Genomic DNA, 25,327 nt, shown 5'->3' with positions numbered 1-25,327 from the left:
AGGAGGTCAGTAGGTCTGTGCTGCAGAGCTTCATAGATTCATGCAGATATGCTACACTTACATAATGATCAGTGGGTGAGTAGAGTCTGAGTGGGAACAGGAATACATTTTACTGTCTAACAAAACAAATCTGGTCAAGTCTGAGCATTTGAAAATCTGGGCTTGTTTCAAGAAAGGTGAGCAGATACAAAGTATATGAAGCTGCAGCTCTATTACAATGAATACCAGGTTTTCAGCAATGTTCAGCAAAACTTGTTGTTGCTCTTTTGTTTTATGAAAAATGGACAAAGATTTCTGTTTGCAAAGTGTCATGAGTTGTTTCCTCCTCACACATTTTCAGGCCTGAACTCAGATCACAGTGCAGAACGGTGGGAGCAGGTCTGACAGCTGTGTGCTAATGTGGACTCTGTGCAGCTCACAACAAACAGACACTCAGAGCCAAAGAATGAGTCAGTGGGAAACCCTCAGAGTGTTCACAGGACATCGAAGTCTCCCACACCACTGATGAGTCATGATGGGAGTCTGAGGGAATCACCCCTTAAACAAGGACCGTACAGAATCAGCAATCAGGACCTGCAGACTTTTAAAAGCAATCGTTTCTCTTCTCTGGCCCTTAAAATTCAGATTCCTCATACAAAGGTTAATCGTTAGGTGTGAAGGTTTAAGCCACTGGTGTCAAGCTCAAACCAGTCCCTTGCTGGTTTTCCAACTCTCCTTCCCCAGAACTTACCTTGATCAGGTGTGTTAAATCAATCAGCAGCTGGATTAAACCAACTGACAACCCTGTCCAAGGTGATCAGCAGGAAGAGCTGGAAAACCAGCAGGGACTCCTGCCATGGAGGTAGTGTGACACCCCTGGTTTAAGGCCTGTGTATGAATATACAGAAAACCCACTAAGTCCCATTTGAGCAGCACTTGGCGGCTATGGAGAAGTTCCGTTCCCTTTTCCAGAACAAACTCCAGCACCACCAAACCAGGGAGGTCGGCCATCTGCCTCAAAACACAATGAGAAAGGAAAGGACGGAGCTACAATAACAGGCAAATGGTTCAAAGAGGGACAAACTGAGATGTTGGGTCCCAAGTTGAGTCCCAAGTTGGGTCCCAAGTTGAGTTGTGAGTCAAGTTAGTGTTAATTAGCCACAGCTGGGTCAAACCGTTACAGAACCCTCAGATGTAGACCTGGTTGATTCCTATCTCCTTTCTCAACCTTTATTTAACCAGATAAAAAACCCATTGAGATCAAAATCTCTTTTACAAGGTTGACCTGGCCAAGAGGTCAAGAGCACACTTCATAATTTAGATGCAATTTTAAATAAATAATACAGACAAAATCTTTACATGAACAATAGTTTGGTATTTGATATGATTTAACAAATAATATAAATAAAGTAAATGTGAACAAATAATAAAAGTAGTTATATTTTTACAAATTTAAAAGCACATGCCCTGTTCCATGGACTCTTGTTGTCTGGTGATAGTAATAATCAGTAACAAACAGTTTGAGCAGAGCTACGTTATGTCTCTGCATCGGCTCCAACCTCCCACAAATCTATGAAGCAGTGAATGTGTTGGTGTGTTGATTGAATCTGCAGCCCAGCGCTCGCTGAAGTAGAGGAACTTAGCTCCTATAACAAGCCAAAGAGACAAATATGTCACCACACCATCACCCAACCAGCTGATTAACACTCACTTACTGAATGATTGCACACAAATACACAAAGTCTGGAAGTGGAACACATCAGATTTATTCAGATTTTATTCTTTATCATATCCCATATTATGGCTGGTCTAGAATATGAGTGTGTTGAGCTCAGTGGGTTTAGCGTGACACATCAGTGTGGTATGTGCGCCCCCCAGTGGTACAGTGGCGTTGTGTTAGACTCAATTTTATTGCTGACAAACCACAACCTCTGTAGTTGAAAGCACACAAATCATTAACACAATCTAATTACTGTAAATCTTGAAACACCAAGTCAGACCATCAAGTGAGCGTCTTGATCAGTTAGCACCTCGGAGATATATCTGCAGGTATTTGCTTGATGGAACAGATGTTTTAGTTCAGTGAAGGCTCAAATCTAAATGGATGAGTAAAAGTGAGAGCAGCAAATGTTAAATCTATGTCTGCAGCAGTTCATTAATTGAACAAGACCACAAAACATTAGAGAGAACTTTAATTTACATGACACAACTTATCCAGGCCAATAATAATAATAACAAAAATGAGCAGGTGCACTGCCGGCCCTACTGTAGCCATTTCGGTGCCCTAGGCAGGATTGACCCCCAGTTCCTGAACCAGGGGGCAGAAAACAAATAAAAAATAAACAGTAAAAAAAAAAGAACTGATTGATGAACATTAACATTTTGTGGATCAAAGAACATTCTTAATGTGGTTTCATTCCGTTCCTACAGGTCTTTGCTTGTGAATCTCTGCTCGTCTCCCAGGTTTCTGTAGGACTCTGTTGGAACTGTGCTTGGAATGTCCTTGTGTTTATTAAAGCTGTACGTAGTGGTGTGGAGCGGGATATTGATGGTGGAGGCGCACTGCACAGACTGAGACATCGCTGCTCTGAAGCTCCGAGTTCTGGCTGTGAACAGGATGAAAATCTGAAAACCCTAAAGAACACAAGGGCAGAAAGATGGAGCTGATCTCAATTACACTGAGCGGTAAGAGTCGTAGAACATTGTGAACATGACCAGTCGTTACCTGTGTGGTTGTACAGAGGCAGAATAAGATGCTAAAGACCAGGTGGGCGTGTCCTGCTGTGACAAGGACCAGGTACCCCAGAGTCCAGGACAGACCCAGGAGCACAGTCAGAGAAACACTGGTAAAGAACTTCTTGGTTAAGGTCCAGTGATTTGTGCTGCAAGAGAACAAGCTCTGTCACCAAACTATGTGACTGAAACATTTTCTTTTCTCTCTTTCCATTTTCTTTAGTTCAGCTGCAGGCTTTTACCACTAGTGCCTCACAGCTGCAGGTGGGACCTGGAGGGCAGGATGTTTAGGTGTTGACTATGCAAGTTTCATGTCACCTGCTGAGTTTGGCGGCTCTACATATGGTGGAAGAGATGAGGACTACCAGGAGGACATTGTACATCAGGATCAGACCCAGCGGAAGAAGGAAGGCCCAGAACATTGGTTTGCTGAAGTTAAACTCTTTGGTCGTATCCAGAGCTGCCAGCCAGCAGCTAGTTAAACATCAAAGAAAAGTTAAAGGAGAACTTCACAGATTTTCAATGGGGGGGTGACCAAACAATGTTAGGTAATATTTAAGAATGAAAGGACAATCAGATTTCTCCATAATTTCTATGCAAATGAAAAATTATCATTCATTCCTCTGCCAAGACAACCTGGCGTATTGTTTGCCATGGGCTCACAGATAAAAAACTAGTGCTTCCTGGTTCCCAAAGGCAACAGACAGCCAGATGCAATGAATCTACCGCTGCTGGTGTCTCTTGGATGAAGTTGCGGATTGTACTGCTGACTGTGTGTATTTGTTTTGTATTTGTATCAGTTTTGGGTTACGTTCAGAGGAGCTAGAAACTACAGTTCTGCAAACCATCTCCCAAGGTGTCTTACCGCAGTAATAAATGATCACTCTTCCGCATAGATATTATGGAGTAATCTTAGTGTCTTTTCATTCTTAAATATTACCCGACATCGTTTTAATCAACCTTCATTGAAAATGAGTTAAGTTTTCATTTAGTACCAATACAAACATGCAGCTAAGCGCTAAGTGTTGCTGTGCTTGAACCCACAACTCTTCCTGTCTGTATCCCAGAGGATTGTCCACCCTGTAGGTTACTCCCAGTGTGATCGCCATGACAACAGCCGGGACACCTTACAGGAAATAACAACGTTAGTGTCATCTTCTCCTGCCGTGCTGTTAATGACTTTGTAACTCACCCCATCCCACAGTGATGCTGACTTTAGTCCAGTACGTAGGGACACTGCGTTGCATCGACCTCAGAAGCAGCACCAGCTGGGTTCCGTACACCGTATTCCACATGAAGGTTGCCAACAGGAAGAAGTGGAGAAGAGCCACCACAGCCGAACACGAGCCACGGTCCGGTTCAACGTGTTCATCTGAGTCCAGCATAACGTTGGTCTGCCTGGTGGTCTGAACCGGAGCATCGTCCTGTCTGCTGGAGTTCTCCACTCCACAGAGGAAGGTGATGATGAAGGCCAACAGACTGACGTAGATGCTCAACAGAGCGATCTTTGAGTTTGTGTTTTTCCTTTGCTTTCTGAGGAAACTAGAACACAGATCACTGTCTGAGGTCAAATCTAAGGAAACTAATTATTTGATTGTGAATGTTTCTAAATTCTGTCAAATGCTACATGCTGCCACAGACAGACCTGAGTAGGGACAAGAAATTCATTATTTAACCAAAAGGGGCCTGTAAGATGTTGGACTAGAAGTTCCAATGTGTACTTATGCTTTAACATGGTAAATGGTCCCAATTTTTTCATACACTCTTTCAGGGTGTCCAAGGTGCTTTACAGTAGCTCATTCACCCATGCACTCACACTTTCACACACTGATGCCAGCAGCTCTTATGCACAGGCTCGTTTGAAAATCAGGCGCACCGTGGGGTTTTATTGTGTTGCCCAAGGACACTTTGACATATCGACCATGGGCTTGAACCGCTAACCTTGCAGTTAGAAGATGACCTCCATGCCAACTATTGTCATCTCTACTTGCACTAACATCCTGTAAGAAAGTCTTACTTCTCGTTAATGTGGTGGATGATTGTTATGACCAGGCCCACAATAGAAATAGATAGTCCAACAATGGATATGATGCCCAGGGCCTCGGCGTACTCATGATTCTGTCTGAAAGACTGAAACCAAAACCTGCTGTCATTCAGAAGGTTTGTCATTAAAAACTTGTTGTTTGGCGTGTTATTGCTAAATGAATAATTCAACTTTAACAGATGACTTGTTTAAAAAAAGAGTACTTGTCTTGATCTAAACCTGTTGCGTTTACCCAGAGAGCAGCAAAGTTGGTGGTGTGGTTGCAGAAACATCTGAGTTCTCCATAGGAAGTGTTGGCTTTATAGCAGCCAGCCGTGCTCCAGTCCTGAAGACTGAAGTCCCAGAAGACGCAAGCGAAGTCGTACAGAGACGTCCCCTCAACCATCTGAAAGCCCAACACAAAGGAGATGCGTAATAACCAAGACTATACTCAAAAGCATCAAATGTGTGTGAACACAGAAATAGAAACAGTATGACAAAACAAAAACAACCAACATTATGTGACATAAATGTTTATGTTTGCAGAACATTTAATATATCTTGTTGGTATTCTCTGAGTTAGACTGTTCCACCTCTGCATGGTGCACCTTCATCCCCTCTACAGTACACTGCTACTGTACTACACACAGAGCAAAGTCCACTTGTGAGTGTTTAACCAAGATAAATAATTTATAATCTCTTTATACTCACACTTAGTAATAAAACATTAATATCAACAATCTGGGTTCTGCCTGTTTATTTGTATTAAGCCTTCACACACCAGCCTGGTGGCTAATCAAACAACAACACATGGACACTTTGGACATAGGATTAAATTCTGAATTATGCTGAGGTCTCATCAGAAGACAGATTCTGCTGTTTAGAGAGAAAACTTGTTACTGTAAGTTACGACTTATATACTAATTGTGTCTTTCTTTTAGGTTATGGATTTTCAAGGTGGCATGTTTTCGACTTGTGCTCCTGAAGTGAAACCATTTAAGGATGACACAAACTCGTGAAGCTCATGGAGAGAATGAAGAGTGAGCAAAACAGGAATCAAAGCAAATATTCTATCTACAATATAAAACATGCTTGGGTTATTTTACACTTTGTTCTTCTCTATTTCATTCATATGCATTTATTCATATTTTTGATGCCTCCAGGAAGAATCTACAATGTAAAAACTTAGAGAAGGTTAGTCCAAACCTTTGACCTTTAGTGTATGCAAACTTCAGCCGAGTTTCCACTATGACTGACTTACAGGGTTCCTGTTGGGTCCAGCTGTGGCTGGAACCTGTTACGTTACAGCTGACAAACTCACTAACTAGAGCCAAACCTCTTACAGAACTAACAGGAGAGATTGGACCCAACTGCACAGACTTGACATACACGTAATAAATGATTAATGTGTTACAAGAAACAATGATACTGGGAAAGGTCCAAAAATCAAAGCTCACAAACTAATCTAGCTACTAGTAAACCAATAAATAATAAACAAAGTACACATTTGCAAACAGTGCAGAACGTGAGTGACAACAACACAGAATAACCAATGAGAGGACGTAACACCAACCAACCAATGGACCATCCGAGCTGCTAACAATAAACATAAACCAAAAAAAATGAGCTGCTAACAATGAACATGAACCAACCAACAAAACTGAGCTGCTATCGATGAACATGGACCAGAGGTCCAACTGTAACAGAACCTACAATGACTACAGCACATCATGTGCTTTCTGTCTCCTGAGATGATAGAGAGGAGACACCAGAAACTAAACTAGTGAAGCTTCTGCCATTAAATATTCTGTAAAGTTATTTTTGTTTTTCTTACTCTTGGTCTGAACAGCATCTCCACATGTTGCGGCACCACACCGCTGTCCTGACCTCTAATGCTGCCGGACAGGACCCGGATAGTCGCCCGCCGCCTCCTGTAGAGCCTTGACTTGAAGAAATGATCATTCTGGTAGAGCACGAAGCCCAGAGACACATCTGAGGATTTCTGATGCGCACCGACACCCAGCAATGCTGTTCATAACACACAGGATTATTACAGGATGTAATCTAAAACCTTTTATTAGGTGCTGAACAAATTCAAATAAGTAGAGCAGTGATACCCGATCATACATACCTGTAGGGAATCGTACATATATTAAGGCATCAGCTGTGTCTCCATTTACCGCTGTAGATGTGTTAGTGTTCAGATGAATCCGATTGGCCACAAAATTACCAGACAAACCTTAAAACACCAAACAATAGTTCAGTGTTTTATTATAATTTGCTTTGGGCTATGTTAACAGTAACACACACAAGAAGCAGTGTAGACAGAGCCTTTAAATGACGACTTGAAACAACAAGAATAAAGACAAAACACTGAGTGAGACAATAAAGACAGACTTTTCCAGTCTTAAACCCATAAAAACACCTTAAGATATTGTGTCTAAGCAGCAGTAAAGATACACTTTGTGCTGACTCAAGACTTTTAGGTAAATTGCATAAATTGACAATGAAAATGAAAGCACAACATTGTTGTTGGCCTGATCTTGTGTTTATGTATTTGCGCTTCCCAAGGTGAGAAGAACGTTATCTCACCTATGAGGGATGAGAACTGGACACCCTCAGTGTCAGCATGTTTGATGTGGACCGACTGGACCACCAGGTTTGGTTGAACAATCTGAGACTGAGATGTGTTGAGAGTCGAGCTGAGGTTCACAGAGAGTTGGTCCAGGGTCTTGGTCAGGCTGAAGGAGTACAGACATGGCACCAAACATATTTTATTGTATAAGATCTGATGCTGTAACATACATTTAAATGTGAGAATCAAACATGTACATCTGTGCTGTCTGAGGAAGTTTGCGGCAACAAAGTATTGACAACCAATTATTCAGCCATAGAATAGACACATGGGACATGGGACAAGGATATTAGTCTCACCATCATGTCTGTATGAGACAATTCAGTAGAAATCCTAAATGGAATCACATTTTAATGACCTATTATTTGAATGGCTCTACATTACAATGTCTAATAATATTAAAATACATATAAAAAGCAAAGCTCCAATTATTAACAGTTGCTAACCATGTCCACGACTTCCTTTAAAATGTACAATAAATGGGAGCAGGCAGGGGAGATGAATCAGTGGAGCATGTGTATACTGCACACAAACTGCTTTCCCACCTCAAGTTGCCATAGGTCCATGTGGTAATTAGAGCCAGTCAGGCAGCCTTGAAATCTGAGGATAGCACAAGTGTGTACCTGAACTCTGAATACATAATTGCTGTGCCTTTCTTCTTTTAAATACATCATAAGGTCCAGACAGACCTGTTGTGATGGAATTAGAGAGAGCCACAGGGTTAAACCTTGACAGAGGACCTCACATGGGGCAGTGATTCTGCCACAGGGAAGCCCAACAGCATATCTGCTACTGTAGCTGAGAAAACGTCCTCTGAAGCTCCTTGTGACTTTAGGAGTTCGTGTGCCTGAAGGTTCCCGGGAGCTATGTTGTCAGGGGCTAAATGTCCCTGGTAAGATCTCCCATGACAAACAGATCTTGGGTGACAGACCAGACTAAGAGAGGTACTTCCGCCTCTTGAGGAGTACAAACGGGTTTTTTCTCTGCTCTCCAGTGCTACGTTTTGCTTGCAGTATCTCTGTCCTTTATGAAAATCTGCTGTTCTGTAATAACAATTTTGAACAATTATCTGACCACCAGAGTGGGAATAACCTGTACGAAGATTTTCAGTCAGGATTTAGAAAACATCATAGCACAGAAACAGCTCTGGTTAGAGTCACTAATGATATATACAATTGATCATAACATTCTATTACAGACACTAGAACATAGAATCAGGATTAAAGGAACAGCATTTGGATGGTTTAAATCCTATTTGTTGAACAGATTCCAGTTTTTTCATGTTAATGAGAAATTCTTCACATGCACAAGTATTAGCTTTGGAGTACCACGGGGTTCTGTGCTTGGTCCAATTTTGTTTAGCCTATACATGTCTCCTCTAGGTGAGATTATTAGAAAGCATTCTATTAATTTTCATTGTTACGCAGATGATACTTAGCTATATATGTCCTTGGAACCAAATGACAAAGATTAACTAGTCAAAATTCAGGGTTGTTTAAAAGACATCAATTCCTGGATTTCCCAAAACTTCCTTCAACTAAATTCAGATAAAACTGAAATTCTTATTGTTGGGCCTAAAAAGAGACACAATTGAGTCAGATAGCCACCCTGGATGGCAAAACATTAGTTCAGATTCTACTGTGAGGAACCTTGGTGACAGGATCTCTCTTTTGCATGATACATTAAACAAATCTCCAGAACCGCCTACTTCCATCTTAGAAATATAGCGAAAAACAGAAGCATCCTCTCTCAGAGCGATGCAGAGAAACTGATCCATGCATTTGTTACCTCTAGGCTGGACTTCTGTAACTGCTTACTCATAGGATATCCTAACAGCTCCTTAAAAAGCCTACAGCTTATTCAAAATGCTGCAGCCAGAGTTCTGACAGGACTTAGAAAGAAAGATCACATTTCCCCTACATTAGCTTCTCTGCACTGGCTACTGGTAAAATGTAGGATAGAATTTAAAATTCTCCTACTCACCTACAAAGTACTCAATGATAAAGCTCCTTCTTATCTTAAAGACCTCATAGTTCCTTATGCTCCCGGCAGAATGCTTCGTTCTCAGAGCGCTGGTCTACTTGTGGTTCCTAGAGTCTTTAAATGTAGAACGGGAGGCAGAGCTTTTAGCTACCAAGCTCATATCCTCTGGAACCAGCTCCCTGTTCAGGTTCGAGAAGCTGACACACTCTCCACCTTTAAGATTAAGCTTAAAACCTTCCTTTTTGATAAAGCTTAAAGTTAGAGATGGTTCAGGTCACAAGCAATGATTGTTAGTTACAGGAACCATCTCTTAGTTAAGCTGCAATAGACATAGACTGCTGGGGGACTTAATTTATACACTCCTCTGCTCCTCTGTTTCCTTCTACTGTACCTCTTCTGTCCAATAATCTCCCATCGTTGTTCTATGTTCAACTAACCTTGTCTCTTTCTCTCCAGTAGTTGTGCTTCTCTCCCGGTCTCCCCCTCTCTCTCTCTCTCTCTCTCTCTCTCTCTCTCTCTCTCTCTCTCTCGCTTTCTCTCTCTCTCTCTCCTCCACTCTGTCCTCACCTACAGGTATCATTGGACTCAAAGTTTGGTGTCTGTGATGGGCAGGTGTGGAACCAACCACCCTGCCTATATCCAGTCCCTGGTCCAACCGTCCTGCCTGTGCTCTGTTGTTGCTTGTTGTTGCTTGTTGTTGTTGCTGTGCTTTTCTCTCTCTCTATCCCCTCACCCCAACTGGTCGAGGCAGATGGCCGCCCACATACAGCCTGGTTCTGCTGGAGGTTTCTTCCTCGTTAGAGAGGGAGTTTTTCCTCTCCACTGTTGCTGTCAAATTAAATGCTTGCTGTATGTGGGATTTGTTGGGTTTAGTTGTGTGATGTCTTAAACCTTACTTTTTAACGTACCTTGAGATAACTTTGTTGTGATTTGGCGCTATATAAATAAAATCGAATTGAATTGAATTGAACATGGAGCTAATCAACTCAGCGCATTGCACAAAGTTGATTGACTTGGTGGTGCCCTGCTTTATCAGAAGATTGGAAAATCTGTGGCCGGCTCATTGGTCCACCAAAACTCTGAAATTTCCCACAGTTGGAGATGGCAGGATCGTGTGACCTTGCTCATAGCCTCCCAGCTTAGCCACCAAGTGTTGGAGTTTATCCCAGTAGACAAGAAGGTCGCTTTCCTGCATCTTTGGGTCTGGGATAGGTCACTCACTGTCATTTGTGCTTGCAAGCCGAACAGTAGTGTGAAGTACCCGGCCTTCTTGGGGTCTCTGGAGGGAGTGTTGGAAAGCACTCCAACTGGGGATCCCATCGTTATTCTGGGGAATTTCAACGCCCACGGTGGTGGATGCCGGAGGTCAGGAATGCCATCAAGCTGAAGAAAGAGTCCTATCATGTCTGGATTACCTAGCAAACCGTTTTACACCTCAGGGGGAGGAAGCAGCTCTTCACCAAATCTGTTTTCAGTAAAGGTGGGAAGCTGTTGACCTCAACTGAGGATGTTATCAGACAGTGGAAGGAGCACTTGAGGACCTACCGAGGTAGTTCGCAAGCTCCTCAGTGGCAGGGCAGTGGGGGTGGATGAGATCTGCCCTAAGTACCTCAAGTCTCTGGATGTTGTAGGGCTGTCTTAAGTGACACGCCTCTGCCACATTACGTGGTTGATGGGGACAGTTCCTCTGGACTGGATAACTGGCGGTTGTCCCTTTTATTAAAAGGGGGGCAGGCAATTGTGTTTCAACTATAAGGGGATCACACTGCTTAGCCTCCCTGGGAAAGTCTATGCCAGGGTACTGGAGAGGAGAATTTGGCCGATACTTAGGAGGAACCATGTGGTTTTCAAGCTGGTCATGGAACTTCCAAGTCTAAAGCCATGGTTGGCCAACCATGGCCACAAACTACATCATTATAATGAATAAATAAAATAAACTGTATAGTGTTAGTCTCTTCTTTGTTTCCAAAGAGTCCCTTGCTGCCCTCGGAGAGGAGAAATAGGGCCATTGATGTCTCAGACTGCACCAACATGTATGAATGTTCAGATAAGGCTAAAGTTAAAGCTCATACCTCAGAGTAGCAGTGCTTTCCTCTGTGTTGTCTGACACACTTGCATTTAGCAGCTGACTCACGGTAGCTATTGCTGCCACCCTGACCCCCTGCAAAACATAAAGACACAGTAAACGACCACTCTTACAACTTTTCTACATTGAAACTTTGTACTTGTACTTTTAAGCACTTGGTGGTCCAGGTCTGATCTACATTGTTTCCTCCATGTCTTTGTACCTGTGTGGTGTTAGAAGTCAACAGCAGTGTGTTGACAATCTCAGCTGCTGTTGTAACATTTTCAGACGTCAGCTCTTTAGGGTTGGATGTCAGAATCTGAGTGCTGGCTGCCAGTGTTTCCAAATCCACTACATGGGTGAGCTGAAAGAGAAAATTAGAGTTTTTAGCTTCATCTTCAGCAGCTGAATCTGATGGCACCTACCAGAATCACGACTCAGCTCATCATAGCTGGTGGAACAGTTGTTTTTGACATGGTCAGTTTAAAGGCAGAACATTTCCTACATTTTTTTGAATGTCGTTGAGTGTCTGATCACACTGGAGGATGTGGGGTTGATGAAAACCTGGTGACCCAGTCTGGTTGGAACATCTTGTTGTAGCCTTTGGTTTGCCAGCTTGGAACAGAAACAGAAGTTCCATAGATCAGCTGATGGTAGTGTACAGTTCATGAGTGTGTTTGACAGCTGTGTGTTGAGGTGCTGTTCAGACTTACCACTAATTGTTCCCACTGGGCAGACTTCTATAGAATAAGCAAACCATCCAACTGGTGTACTCGGGAATCTGAATGTTTCCAGAACTTCAGCGTTGCAGAAATTTTCTAAAATGAGATTTACTGAAGATTAAATAAAAACGAGAAGACTCAATGCAATAAATAAACACGGAATTTATCTCATTTACACTATTAAATAAAAATCCACACTTGTCCTGATGGGTGGAGTGTTTAATGTGTTTGACTCTGGATTAGCTTGTGAAGTGAACTGAGTCATTTAACTGTGAATCCATTAAACCTGACTTACCCACTGAGCATGTGTTGCCTGTCCACTCATCCGGACAGACACATACACCGTTCAATAGTACCCCACCATTCAAACACAGAAGAGGGGGGGCAGTAGTGGTGGTAGCAGTGCTAGGTCCAGTTGTAGATTCAACAGATGTAGGAATCATCACAGTAGTACTTTCTGGTGGTACAGTAGTACTTTCTGGTACACTTGTTGAACTATTAGTTTCTGGTTCACTGGTTGAAATGGTACTTCCTGGTGGTATAGTAGAATTTTCTGTTGGCACAGAAGTACTTTCCGGTGGTTCAGTACTAATTTCTGGTGGTACAGTAGTACTGTCTGGTACACTGGTTGAACTATTAGTTTCTGGTTCACTGGTTGAAATGGTACTTCCTGGTGGTATAGTAGAATTTTCTGTTGGCACAGAAGTACTTTCCGGTGGTTCAGTACTACTTTCTGGTGGTACAGTAGTACTGTCTGGTACACTGGTTGAACTATTAGTTTCTGGTTCTCTGGTTGAAATGGTACTTCCTGGTGGTATAGTAGTATTTTCTGTTGGCACAGAAGTACTTTCCGGTGGTTCAGTACTACTTTCTGGTACACTGGTTGAACTATTAGTTTCTGGTTCACTGGTTGAACTGGTACTTTCTGATGGTATAGTAGTATTTTCTGTTGGTACATAAGTAGTTTCTGGTGGTTCAGTACTACTTTCTGGTGGTTCAGTACTACTTTCTGGTGGTACAGTAGTACTGTATGGTACACTGGTTGAACTATTAGTTTCTGGTTCACTGGTTGAAATGGTACTTCCTGGTGGTATAGTAGTATTTTCTGTTGGCACAGAAGTACTTTCCGGTGGTTCAGTACTACTTTCTGGTGGTACGGAAGTACTTTCTGGTATACTGGTTGAACTATTAGTTTCTGGCTCACTGGTTGAACTGGTACTTTCTGATGGTATAGTAGTATTTTCTGTTGGCACATAAGTACTTTCTGGTGGTTCAGTACTACTTTCTGGTGGTACAGTAGTACTGTCTGGTACACTGGTTGAACTATTAGTTTCTGGTTCACTGGTTGAAATGGTACTTCCTGGTGGTATAATAGTATTTTCTGTTGGCACAGAAGTACTTTCCGGTGGTTCAGTACTACTTTCTGGTCGTACAGTAGTACTGTCTGGTACACTGGTTGAACTATTAGTTTCTAGTTCCCTGGTTGAAATGGTACTTCCTGGTGGTATAGTAGTATTTTCTGTTGGCACAGAAGTACTTTCCGGTGGTTCAGTACTACTTTCTGGTGGTACGGAAGTACTTTCTGGTACACTGGTTGAACTATTAGTTTCTGGTTCACTGGTTGAACTGGTACTTTCTGATGGTATAGTAGTATTTTCTGTTGGTACAGAAGTACTTTCTGGTGGTTCAGTACTACTTTCTGGTGGCACAGTAGTACTGTCTGGTACACTGGTTGAACTATTAGTTTCTGGTTCACTGGTTGAAATGGTACTTCCTGGTGGTATAGTAGTATTTTCTGTTGGCACAGAAGTACTTTCCGGTGGTTCAGTACTACTTTCTGGTGGTACAGAAGTATTTTCTGGTATACTGGTTGAACTATTAGTTTCTGGTTCAGTGGTTGTAATGGTACTTCCTGGTGGTATATTAGTATTTTCTGTTGGTACAGAAGTACTTTCTGGTGGTTCAGTACTACTTTCTGGTGGTACAGTAGTACTTTTTGGTACACTGGTTGGATTAATGCTTTCTGAAGTTCCAGTAGTAACCTTTTGGACAGTGGTTGAATTAGTTGTTTCCAGGGGTTCAGTAGTACTTTGCAAGGTGTCAGATAGAGTAGAACCCTCTGTGGTAATGATAGTACCTAAGGTAGTGATTAGTTCAGTATATTCTGGATTTGCAGTAGTGGGTAATAGATTAGTGTTTTCTGAAGTACTTTCCATAGAGGTGTTGATTAGATCACTGGTAGAGGTGTCAGGGTAGTAAATAATATAGGTTTGTTCTCTAGCTTGATCATTAATATTAAGTGGAACATTAGGCACTGTAGGCACAGGAACAGTAGTAGCACTAAACGTAGTAGTATTAGAAATAGTAGTAGTGACTAAAGAGCCAGTCATGCGGCCTGGGTCAGACATGTGGGGTGAGGAGGAGCCTGTTGTGGATTGTCCTTCTGGTGTTAAGGATGCAGCTGGAAAGAAAGAAGTTATACAATATTAGTTATACAAGTTAAACAATATTACAATAATTTGTTTGACAGTAGTAAAGCTACAAACATGAGCTTACTATAAACTAGTGCCCTGAACTGCAGGAAAACAGCACCATCTCAGTGGGTACATTGACATTTTTATTAACAAAGCTTCTGTGAGTTCTACAGCCTTATTCATGGAGTAATAACACACCCAGCTTCCGGTAATGCACACTGATATGCATATATATATGATATACCATAAATACTCACCACTAATTATTATCCACTCACATTTTCAGTCACTCACACACACACACACACACACACACACACACACACACACACACACACACACACACACACACGCACACCTGTCATACATGCACGTGCATACACCATTCACTCCAAGCCAGATTATACATTGTTTTCTATTGATCTTGGATTTACTTTCACATAGATTCCTGCTTGGCCTTTATTTATTACGTTGACAGGAGCCATGAACTATTAGTCTCTCATCCGGACCCAAAGCTGCTTGATAAACAGCAATATGAGGCCTTTGCCATAGAACACCTCGAGGTAGTGTTCCATTTCAAGCAGAAGCTAAGACACCTGGGACCCAGGCACAGGGATCACACCAGCATGTTGACTCAATCTCAATTTGACACTTTCTATTTCAATATCTTTGATCATGACTTCCTCCTCTACTTGACACTGCAGTGCAAGACTCCAACACTTTCGACTTTCTAGACACCCTCTTTACTCTTCACAGCGACAGCGAAGTGACAGAATGACTTGGATGACCTGGGATTGTAAGCACCTTTTACCAGTGAACAAACAAAGGTCCAACCAGAAGTAAACCTGAGGTTGGACACAAAACAATAACTAGCACCTATCAAGGTTGGAAGATCAAATTCCATGGTCCTATTTTAACGTCATGATGATCCTACATGAAAAATCATCAAAGAACCATCAAAGTTTTTATACAAATTATTATTTGAAAATTATCTAGACTATTCAAATTTAACATTTTAGCATTAATCATGTAGTGATTACGCATCTACTTTTAAAACACACATTTTGTGGTCAAGAAATGTTAAGCATTGTTAATATAATGTGAAAGTAAAATCATAACTGACATGGTGTCAGTGCCCTAAACTAAAATCACAATATAAATTTCACTTACCCAAAATGAATAAAATCCAAACATGCATATTGACTGGTACAGTAGCTGCAGATCACAAACGTCGGTGTTTGTCTTCACTTCAGTGACCACATGATGTTATAGTGTTTCCTTCAACGTCACATTATTGAGTGAAAATGTTCAGCTACAAAGACCATAAAGAGCTGCACAATGAAATCATAAAATCAAAAGCTCAAAGTTCACTGTGTGTAATCTTGAGGTGCCAAGGTATTTCTTGTGTCCTACTACCGAGTCAGTGCAAAAACCAACTTCCTAGATCTGTCAGTACATAAACATTGTTATAAATGATTTTACACACATTATGTTTCTTAGTGTTATGTTGTGTTTGTAACATGTAACATTACATATCGAAATGTTACACATGTCCAGGAAAATGATCATGATTAATTGTTATTTTTATAATAAACACGGATTGTCTGGAGACAAAACACAACAGCACTTAAACTTGTTACATGTTATATTTATTCTATTTCTATTGAATTATAACAGATGCAGCCAGCTGGACTGATTCTCGCTCCTCCATATGCCACCAGCATGGTCCCTGTCAGTCTCAGGTTGCATTTTACCCTGGAGATTTTTTAGTTATGTAAGATGACTTGGTTGTTGGGGCGGCACGGTGGTGTGGTAGCACCATTGCCTCACAGCAAGAAGGTTCAGGGTTTGATTCCCGGAGGCGGCCCTGGTGCCTTTCTGTGTGGAGTTTGCACGTTCTACTTGTGTTTGCGTGGGTTCTCTCCGGGTTCTCCGGCTTCCTCTCACAGTCCAAAGACGTGCATTAGGTTGATTGGACTCTCTACATTGCCCGTAGGTGTGAGTGTGTGTGTGAATGGTTGTCTGTCTATGTGTTGCCCTGTGATGGACTGGCGACCCGTCCAGGGTGTACCCTGCCTCTTTCTCATAGCCAGCTGGGTTAGGCTCCAGCACCCCCGTGACCCCACATTAGGGAATGAGTGGATGGATGGATGGACTTGGTTGTCTTGCTCTCGTTATTGGTCTGTTTTTGCCTCACCCTGCACTGGAATGGTGATGTGTTCAGGGTGTACCCTGCCTCTCGCCCAAAGTTAGCTGGGATAGCGCCTCCTCACCATTCATCCCGTAACATCCTCCATCATCATAGTGGTTGTGTGTTAAAAAATGTTGTACTCTTTGTTGCAGGTTATGTTCTACATGGAATTCCTGGTGTGAACTGTACAGTGACAAGACCAGATCCAGCTGAGGGACTGTGGTGCTTAATGATGATGTAGAGATTGGTCTGAATTTCCTCAGAGCCTGCTTCTCACAAACAGAACATTTGCTAATTATGCCCTTTGGTGGCTGATATAGGGCCAAGCACTATCTGGCCTGCTTAATAAGATAAGATAAGTTCTACTTTATGTTTTTTTGTGAGTTTGAGGTGAGGTGAGGGCAAACTTCACACCAGCGCACAAAGTCAGAGACCACCGCCTCGTACTCCAGCTCATCCCCCCTGATATACAGCCAACAACTGTGGTCAATGGTGTAATCGGAAATCTTCTGTAGGTGACAGTGGTGGGAGTTGTACTTAAAGTCTGACGTGTACAGTGTGAGCAGGAAAGGGGAGAGCACCGTCCCCTGAGGTGCCCGCAGCCTCACAAACTGTGGTCCACGCAGCCAGATGTTGGTCCATGCCTGCCAGCTCCAGCCGTGCTCCTCAGCAGTGATGGCTGGATGGTGTTGAAAGCACTAGAGAGATCAAAAAACATGACTCTCACAGAGCTTCCAGGTGAGATAGGGCCCGATGCTGCAGGTAGATGATCATCTACAGTACTCCAATGCCTGGTCGATAAGCAAACTGCAGGGTACTGTGCATGTACAACAATGAACAAACCAAGAACTGGACAGAAACTAAGGCTTAAAGACACAATTAAACACTAGTCAACATGATGAACCCAATTACAAATGGGCTGCAGCTGGAACAAACTTGTGACAATATGAAACATAGTAGATGAGAACAGGACCAAATAAAACCCGGAAGTGGGTAAAACAGTATCAAGACACTGTATTTAGAGTTGCGTTACTTTTGATTTAATTTTTGTTACTTTTTTGTACCTGGCACCTCAATGTTTCCTAATTTGGTTTAAACAAACGGTTAAAAAAATGTGAATTAAAAAAAAATTGAATCTTGAACATTGCTTCTGTTCTGTAGTTCAACACAAACATTAAATAACTAATTAAACTCTGTACTTGTGACTCAACCTGTAAGTCAATATTTAATGATAATGAAACCAGAATCGATGTGAAAAGCTTCAACACTTTACTCTCTAACTATAACGACATAAATGATTTTGTAAGTCATTATTAGTGGCCTCTTTTTTCTGTGTTGACAAATGATTTCATGTAATTAAACGTTTAGTATGTGAACGTGTGTCATTCTAGCTGACCTACATACAAAGCTGTTAATGATTGAATGCACCAGCCTCATGTTGACTGTGTGTGGGGCTGGTTTGGCTTTTGGGGGGGATGTGGTCCAGCTCATAATCTCTGCCACTCGTCCGGTGAGCAGACGTCATGGCTCAGTTAGTGGAGTGTGTCCCCAACTTCTCTGAGGGTCGAAGCAAAGAGGTTTGTAGTTTTGTCTGTCGGAAAGTTGTTGGATCAGTGTCTCTTCGGGTTTTCCTCCTTTCGTTACCTCTTTCAGGAAAGAGGGTGCTTTAATGGAAGCTTCCCACCGTTTGTGTACGGTTACAAGCCTGCAGCGAGTTGTTGGCCACTACCTTCCTTCTGTGATTTAGTGTCTAGCAGGTGTTAACACTTATCTAATCTGGTTATAACTCTTTATAATGTCAGTTTTGTATACAGGGCACTGAACTGGGGCTAGAATTAAATTAAACAGTTCTAATGCTGATAAAATCACTACAATTTATTCAAACTATTGATTAGATAAAAGTGAACTTTATCTAACATTATTTAATTAATCAAATAATATTACTGTAGATATAGAGGTTTTTATAAATAAACCTTTTAGCATGTATTGACATCTGTATTGACACATGTATCAACTTTAGTTTAAAAGTTTTTCCAGCTAGGAAAACCTATTGAATAATGTTTAGTGCCAGCTTCACCCTAAAACTTTAAAATGGCGAATGTCTGAAACATGCAACGTAATGTTGGAATTTAACTGATGTTTCTCAGTATTTACATATCATTCAGCTAATCAGGGCCAGGGCCAACATTTGTATAAAACAGTAACAACACCTGGGGCTGTGATCACCTATAAATGGTGTTTGTTTTTAAGTGGTTGATCATTTACAGGAGTTACTAGAATATGTGTGAGCTCTGATTCCCTATTTTGCCTTTACAAATGCCTTTTTGGTAAGTAGACTCCAGCTTCTATTCAGTTGTATCGAATCCAGTGTCAGAACAGCTGATTCTGGATTGTAAAGAGGCAGTGACCTCGTCCTTCACCTGGCTCATACAGCTTTGGTGACTCTGTGCCCTCGTTATGTTTCATCATAACCCTACATGAACCAAAGCCGGGCTCATAAAGGTCAACAGAGGGCTGCTCTTGTTTTTCAGGTGATCGATGCCATCTCTGCAGCCATCTCCTCGACCCCCGGCTGCAGCCTGCTGGACGTGGACCCTGGACCTTCTACCAACCGAACTGTCTATACTTTTGTAGGTTCCCCAGAGGCCGTGGTGGAGGGAGCCCTTAACGCTGCCCGCCAGGCGTTCAGCCTCATCGACATGTGCAAACACTCAGGTCAGCACTCAGCAGACACACAAGCACCTGCAGAATTCAAACACAAACACATGTTAATGTGTGACGCCTGTTCAGGTGAGCATCCTCGAACCGGAGCCATGGACGTCTGTCCCTTCATCCCCGTTCAGAACGTCACCATGGACGACTGCGTTCGCTGCGCTAACATCTTCGGACAGAGACTGGCAGATATGCTGAACGTGCCTGGTGAGATGCCACAGATCCTACAAGTGATGAAGTAATGAGCATATTATTGTTGTTTCATGAAAAATACTTTATAATATGATTTTCAGTAAATAATAGTAAATGGTAAAGAGCTGAAATAGAACATATTGTAGCCATAGTGTCAAAAAGCAAAAAGAACAAGAACAACAATAAAAATTACAAAATAAAATTTCTAGCTGAAATGAAATATTTTTATTTCCCCTCATAGTGTATCTTTACGGCGAAGCAGCTCGTAAAGAGTCCCGGCAGAGTCTTCCATCTGTGAGAGCTGGAGAGTACGAAGCTTTACCTGAGAAGGTGGGAAGCTGTTGACTTAACCCACTTATGTCTGTGGAATGTTAAATGAGAAAGAAGAGGTTGCTGAACTGGCACAGGGCATTGTGGGAAATGTAGGCAAGCTGTAAACTATACTTTACTATATGAAAATATGCACTGGGATCCTGGAAATCAGATGAGGTATCAGGGTTTGACTATATGGGCTCAAGAAATATGTGAGTCTAAATGTGTTTGTTTTGAAATAAGTGCTTACTGGAAAGCTGTATCTTCAGTGACACAAACAACTTAGCCAAGGTGACAAAAAAACTGTTACAGGAAACTGAGAATGAGAGCGTCTGTGGTGAGTAGATCAAACATCTGGCAGAGCCGGTAAAAGTCCTCCCTCACCTCATGACTCTCAGCAGATACATGAGCAGTCCTACAGCACAAACAGTGTCCTATGAAGTTATTGATTAAACACACACAAACCTGACCCAAATTAAACAGATTAAAAATACACCTGAGGTGGAGACATCTATGTCCAGAGTCCACTGAATATGTGTCCAGTCATAGACCATGTGGTTGCGACTATGTTTTGTGATCTGTTTCTCATCAAGTTAAAACGTGAAGAATGGGCTCCTGACTTTGGCCCCGCAGCGTTTGTTCCTTCATGGGGCGCCACTGTGACGGGAGCTCGCAAGTTCCTCATCGCCTACAATATCAATGTGATTGGCACCAAAGAACAAGCCCATCGCATGGCACTGGACATCAGGGAGCAGGGTCGAGGGAAGGAGCAGGTGTGTACTGGCTGATCAAACCATCACGTGTTCTAATGTGTGTATGTACACGGTCAGGCTGTCTCATGTGTCCTTTGTGTCTGGCCCAGCCTGGTCTTCTGAAGAAGGTGCAGGGTATGGGTTGGTACCTGGAAGAGGCCAACCTGGCTCAGGTGTCTACTAACATCCTGGACTACGAGCTGACACCACTCCACACTGTGTACGAGGAGATCTGCAAGGATGCTGAGGTTAGCATTTGACCCATGTATGTGAATGGGAAGGAAATATCATGTAAATGAATAAAGTACTAGTGAGAGGAGTATGAAAGCATGTTGGTGTTGTTTAGGAGTTGAAGCTTCCCATAGTTGGCTCCCAGATCGTGGGTCTGATCCCTCTGAAGGCTCTGCTGGACACTGCAGAATTCTACATCAACCGAGACAAACTCTTCATCCTGGAAGAGGAGCACAAAGTCCGACTGGTAGGCAGACGAATGACTCATGAAACAGCTGTGTTAATGTCAGACTCTGGTGACAGTTTGTTCTCTGTGTGTCATCAGGTGGTCAGTAAACTTGGCCTTGACTCTCTTGGTCCATTTAACCCAAAGGAGAGAATCATAGAGTAAGTTTCTCCACTTTGATGGTTTGAGTCATTTTGATCCCACATAGGGAAATTCACTGTTAAACAGTTCAAATAAACCGAATCCTGCAAAAAGTAAGACAATACACTCAGTTTATATACACTTTAGAATGTGACATACAGTACATGTATATAGGTATATTTAAGATACAGTATGTACATGCATCACAAAATAAATGTTCTTATATATAAATTGTGAGAATGCTGTCATCCATCTCACCTGTGCAGGTACATGGTGAGACATCAGGACGATGGACGGCTTGTGTCTCTGTCCCTGCAGCAGTTTGTCCAGAGCGTTGGAGCTCGGACTGCGGCGCCTGGAGGAGGATCAGTTTCTGCTGCTGTTGCTGCTCTTGTAAGAATGAACTACTTTGTGGTTTCTGTAGCTGGATCAGTGATAATGAGGCTGGTGGAGGAGATGTTGGAAACATGAAGTTCCACAAATGACCTGTACGTATGTTCTTGATGGTGCATGGGTTTCCTCCCACAGCCCACAGACATGCAGTCAGTAGGTGTGGCACTGTGTCTGTCTCTGTGTGGTATTGTGATGGACAGGCCCAGTCCAGGGTGGAGGCCTCTCATCCAATGTACAGCTGGGACAGGCTCCAACAAGCTCATGTCTCTAAAGAAAAAAGGGGTAGAGCTTTATTCACCATGACACGTTGACCATAAACGTCCTTGTTGTTGATCATTATTTAGACCTTCTTGGGCCAAAATAATCAAAAAGATGTGACAACAGTGTAGGAGCTGCTTCATACGTACTGTCACTTTGAGTATTGAGTTCTGTTTGTTGAAATAACTGATTTTCCACTGATGGGCTCGATTACAGATTCCATGAGGATCATATTAGCTACAATAGTGATGAGATGTTGATGTTGTTGATTAATGAATACATCTGTGGCCAGTCAGCCAATGGTCTGCGAGTACAATGAGCTGTCAAACACAGTCTCAGGTTTGTTGGTTAGAACCTACACTTCATACGGAACCGTCGAGTTTCTTTGTCTCTGACATTTCAATCAATTTTATTCATCCAATTTACTGAGTTTTAGCTGAGTTATTATAAGCCACCTAAGGTTTTAGGTCACACAACTGAACTCAACAAATCAAATCAAAAACTTTTAATCAACATACTAAATCCTTTCTTCATGGTATATTGATGTTGATGTAGTGGCCTGGGTCCTACAGCTGTGTATATTCGACCAGTGGACAGTTGTTAGGCCTTTTTACAGAAGTGTTTGTAATGTTCAGTTGCAGTTATTCGTTTCCATTGCTAAAACCATAAGTAAAAAGTCTATAAAGGTGAATTTCAGCCTCCTCTTACTGGTGAACAATCCTTTATTCTAAACGTCAAAGCAGCTGTTTGTGACGGGAATACACGTCTTGTCCTATAGGGGGCAGCACTTGGAGCCATGGTTGGACAGATGACGTATGGGAAGAGGCAGTTTGACAACCTGGACACTGTGATGAGGAGGCTGATTCCTCCTTTTCACCAGGCCATGAACGAACTGCTGCTAATGGTGGATGCTGACTCTTCTGCCTTCAACAGCTACATGGTCAGTTTTGATTTCGCTTTCAGTCCACATGGCTTGTTTTTACACAGTATGTGCTGTGTACTAATTATCCTAATCAATCACATAGAACACAAGAAGATCAATATATCCTGTATTATCAAAAGCACTGGGACACCCCTCCTGGAGAAAAAGACTTGCCTGGCTTCACTGTGTGGACCTGGGTTTGACCCCTTAGTTCCAGTCAAGGGAAATCCAGGGCATATTGGACAGTTTTACTATGTGGGAACAGTTGGGGCATGGCTCCTTCTTAGTTGAGGGAGGACTGTTGGGTATGAAGCAGGCTACACGACGGAGGCGACCAGTCTGCATTCACCCATTCACACACACAAGCTCTCACATTCACACACAAGCACCCACACATTCACGCACTGGTGGCAAAGCTGCTATGCAGATTAAGCTGACACGGGAGAACCAGGTCTTTATGGTTGTTAAGCTTCAACAAAAACATGAAAGATCAGATTTTTTGTGACTATTTCAGACACTTTTGTGAATACTATTGACTTTAGATTAATATCAGCTGACATTTTATGAATAATGCAGTAAATCCAATGAAATTCCAAAAGGCAGTGTTAATAGAACTATGAGTCCAGTACATTAGCTCTCTTGTTCTTTCTGTTGCAGGCAGCCCTGAAGATGCCAAAGACCACAGCAGAGGAGGTTAAAAGGTAAAATGATTTACTACCTGCTAAATGTTGGTCATGTTGATGAAGTGAACTTTCTATGACACACCAGAAGAGAAGCTGCGATGCAGAAGGGTCTGCAACGAGCCGTCGGCGTTCCATTGTCTCTTGCTGAGAGGATCAGTCTCCTGTGGCCGTCTCTTAAGGAGATGGTTGCCTTTGCAAACATCGCTTGCAAATCTGACGCTCAGGTGAGATACACTTTGCTTTCGTCCAGAACCTGTACATGAGCCTTTCATTATGTCACTGGCTTCATTAGTTGTGATGGTCTGTCACCTCCCAAAATCAGCACATGGCCGTCATTTGCAGTCTTTTGGTTCCTTTACTGCCATTTTGTGCTTGACAGGTGGCTGCTAAAGCTTTGGAGACAGCTGTGTTTGGAGCTTACTACAACGTCATGATTAACCTCAAAGACATCACAGATGAGTCCTTCAAAGTGGCTGTAAGTGTCTCGAGGTTTTAAAAGGTGGCGAGTTCAGATTGTGCTCAGTTATTATTATTTTTGTCTCCTTGTGTTGTTTTGTGCTTCAGACTCAAAAGAGAGCATCAGCGCTGCTACAGGAGGCAAAGGACAGCGTCACCGCCATCCTCACTGCTGCTGAGAGAAGAAATTAAAACAAGTTACATCCACAGTTCAAAAAATGAATTCAAATACTCCGAGGCAACAACTTTGTATTTTAGTTGTATTTCCAATAATGAAAAGCAAGTGTTTGCTAGTGTTAGTTTGAAAAGTTGTACCAAAAAATGTACCATTCTTTAAAATCAAGTCACGATATGAATTATTTTGGGCAACTTCAACGAGAAGTCTGATTCTGTTTTTGTTCTGCTTTTTGTTTAAGAGCATGTTCTCAGCTAAAGAAATGCCTGCGTGCATTTTGTGTGATGCAGCGTCACCTTCTGCTCAGTTAGTTGGTTACAGCTGGAGTTGGGGAAGTGAGCAAATCACTGGCTGCCAATTTTCTTTCCACGTTCTTGCCTTGGACATTATTTGTCTATTAATATTTAATTTTTCAGCTCACTGCAAACATAATGTGTATTGTGATTTTACTTTATACTGGAGACACAATATAGTCCATTACAAATTTCTATTTCTATATGCAACAGAGATGGAATTTAAATTGTGTACTTTTGTATTTTAATTCCTGTTACTATGTGTGTTTAATTTTACAGTACTTGAATAAACTAAAAGTCTTTATTGGAGAACCTCCCACTCAACTGTTAGTTAAGTCTGTTTAGAACTCACTACACTCTGAGGACAGTTTGAAGAAGGTTTGAGTACAGCTGGAGTGTCTCTCTAGCATCTGGTTAGAGTCACTATTGATCTACTGTTAATTTCAGACAATGGTCTAGTTTTTGTCCTTGTCCTGTAAGATCTTAGTGCTGCATGCAATACAATAGATCACAACATTCTATTACAGAGACTGAAACATAGCATCGGAATTAAGGGAACAGCACTGGGATGGTTTAAATCCTATTTTTTGAACATATTCCAGTTTGTTCTTGTTTAGGATTAGCTTTGGAGTACCGCATGGTTCTTTGCTTGGTCCAATATTGTTCAGTCTCCTCTAGCTATAATAATATTATTAGGAAACAATACACAATAAAAGCACAATCAATCAAAGCAGTGAGGCCTGAAACCATATGAAACAAATCAAATAGTCAAACGT

At 42.0% G+C, this 25,327-nt stretch overlaps 2 protein-coding genes across 2 annotated transcripts; one reads left to right on the top strand and one right to left on the bottom strand.

The window, feature by feature from the left end:
- Positions 1-1,734: 1,734 nt before the first annotated feature.
- Positions 1,735-15,904, bottom strand: adgrg7.1 (adhesion G protein-coupled receptor G7, tandem duplicate 1). The gene is made up of 16 exons (XM_029143102.2): positions 15,785-15,904; positions 12,436-14,601; positions 12,132-12,236; positions 11,924-12,033; positions 11,642-11,782; positions 11,426-11,514; positions 7,328-7,476; positions 6,867-6,974; positions 6,570-6,763; positions 4,989-5,141; positions 4,730-4,842; positions 3,905-4,254; positions 3,757-3,838; positions 3,031-3,186; positions 2,705-2,861; positions 1,735-2,613 (listed from the first exon to the last, which is right to left on the bottom strand). The coding sequence occupies exons 1-16, from the start codon at positions 15,810-15,812 to the stop codon at positions 2,404-2,406; spliced, it is 4,311 nt and encodes a 1,436-aa protein (XP_028998935.1). The 5' UTR covers positions 15,813-15,904; the 3' UTR covers positions 1,735-2,403.
- Positions 15,905-18,242: 2,338 nt separating this feature from the next.
- ftcd (formimidoyltransferase cyclodeaminase) lies at positions 18,243-24,870 on the top strand. The gene is made up of 14 exons (XM_029136251.3): positions 18,243-18,382; positions 19,337-19,520; positions 19,596-19,724; positions 19,951-20,039; positions 20,615-20,794; positions 20,884-21,021; positions 21,120-21,251; positions 21,330-21,391; positions 21,638-21,764; positions 22,801-22,962; positions 23,602-23,645; positions 23,713-23,851; positions 24,007-24,102; positions 24,192-24,870. Exons 1-14 carry the CDS (start codon positions 18,329-18,331, stop codon positions 24,273-24,275), a joined length of 1,620 nt encoding a protein of 539 aa, XP_028992084.1. The 5' UTR covers positions 18,243-18,328; the 3' UTR covers positions 24,276-24,870.
- The last annotated feature ends 457 nt before the right edge of the window (positions 24,871-25,327 follow it).

Source organism: Betta splendens, chromosome 2 (assembly GCF_900634795.4).
Source record: "Betta splendens chromosome 2, fBetSpl5.4, whole genome shotgun sequence".
Lineage (NCBI taxonomy): Eukaryota > Metazoa > Chordata > Actinopteri > Anabantiformes > Osphronemidae > Betta > Betta splendens.
This window is presented reverse-complemented; position numbering and strand designations above follow the sequence as displayed.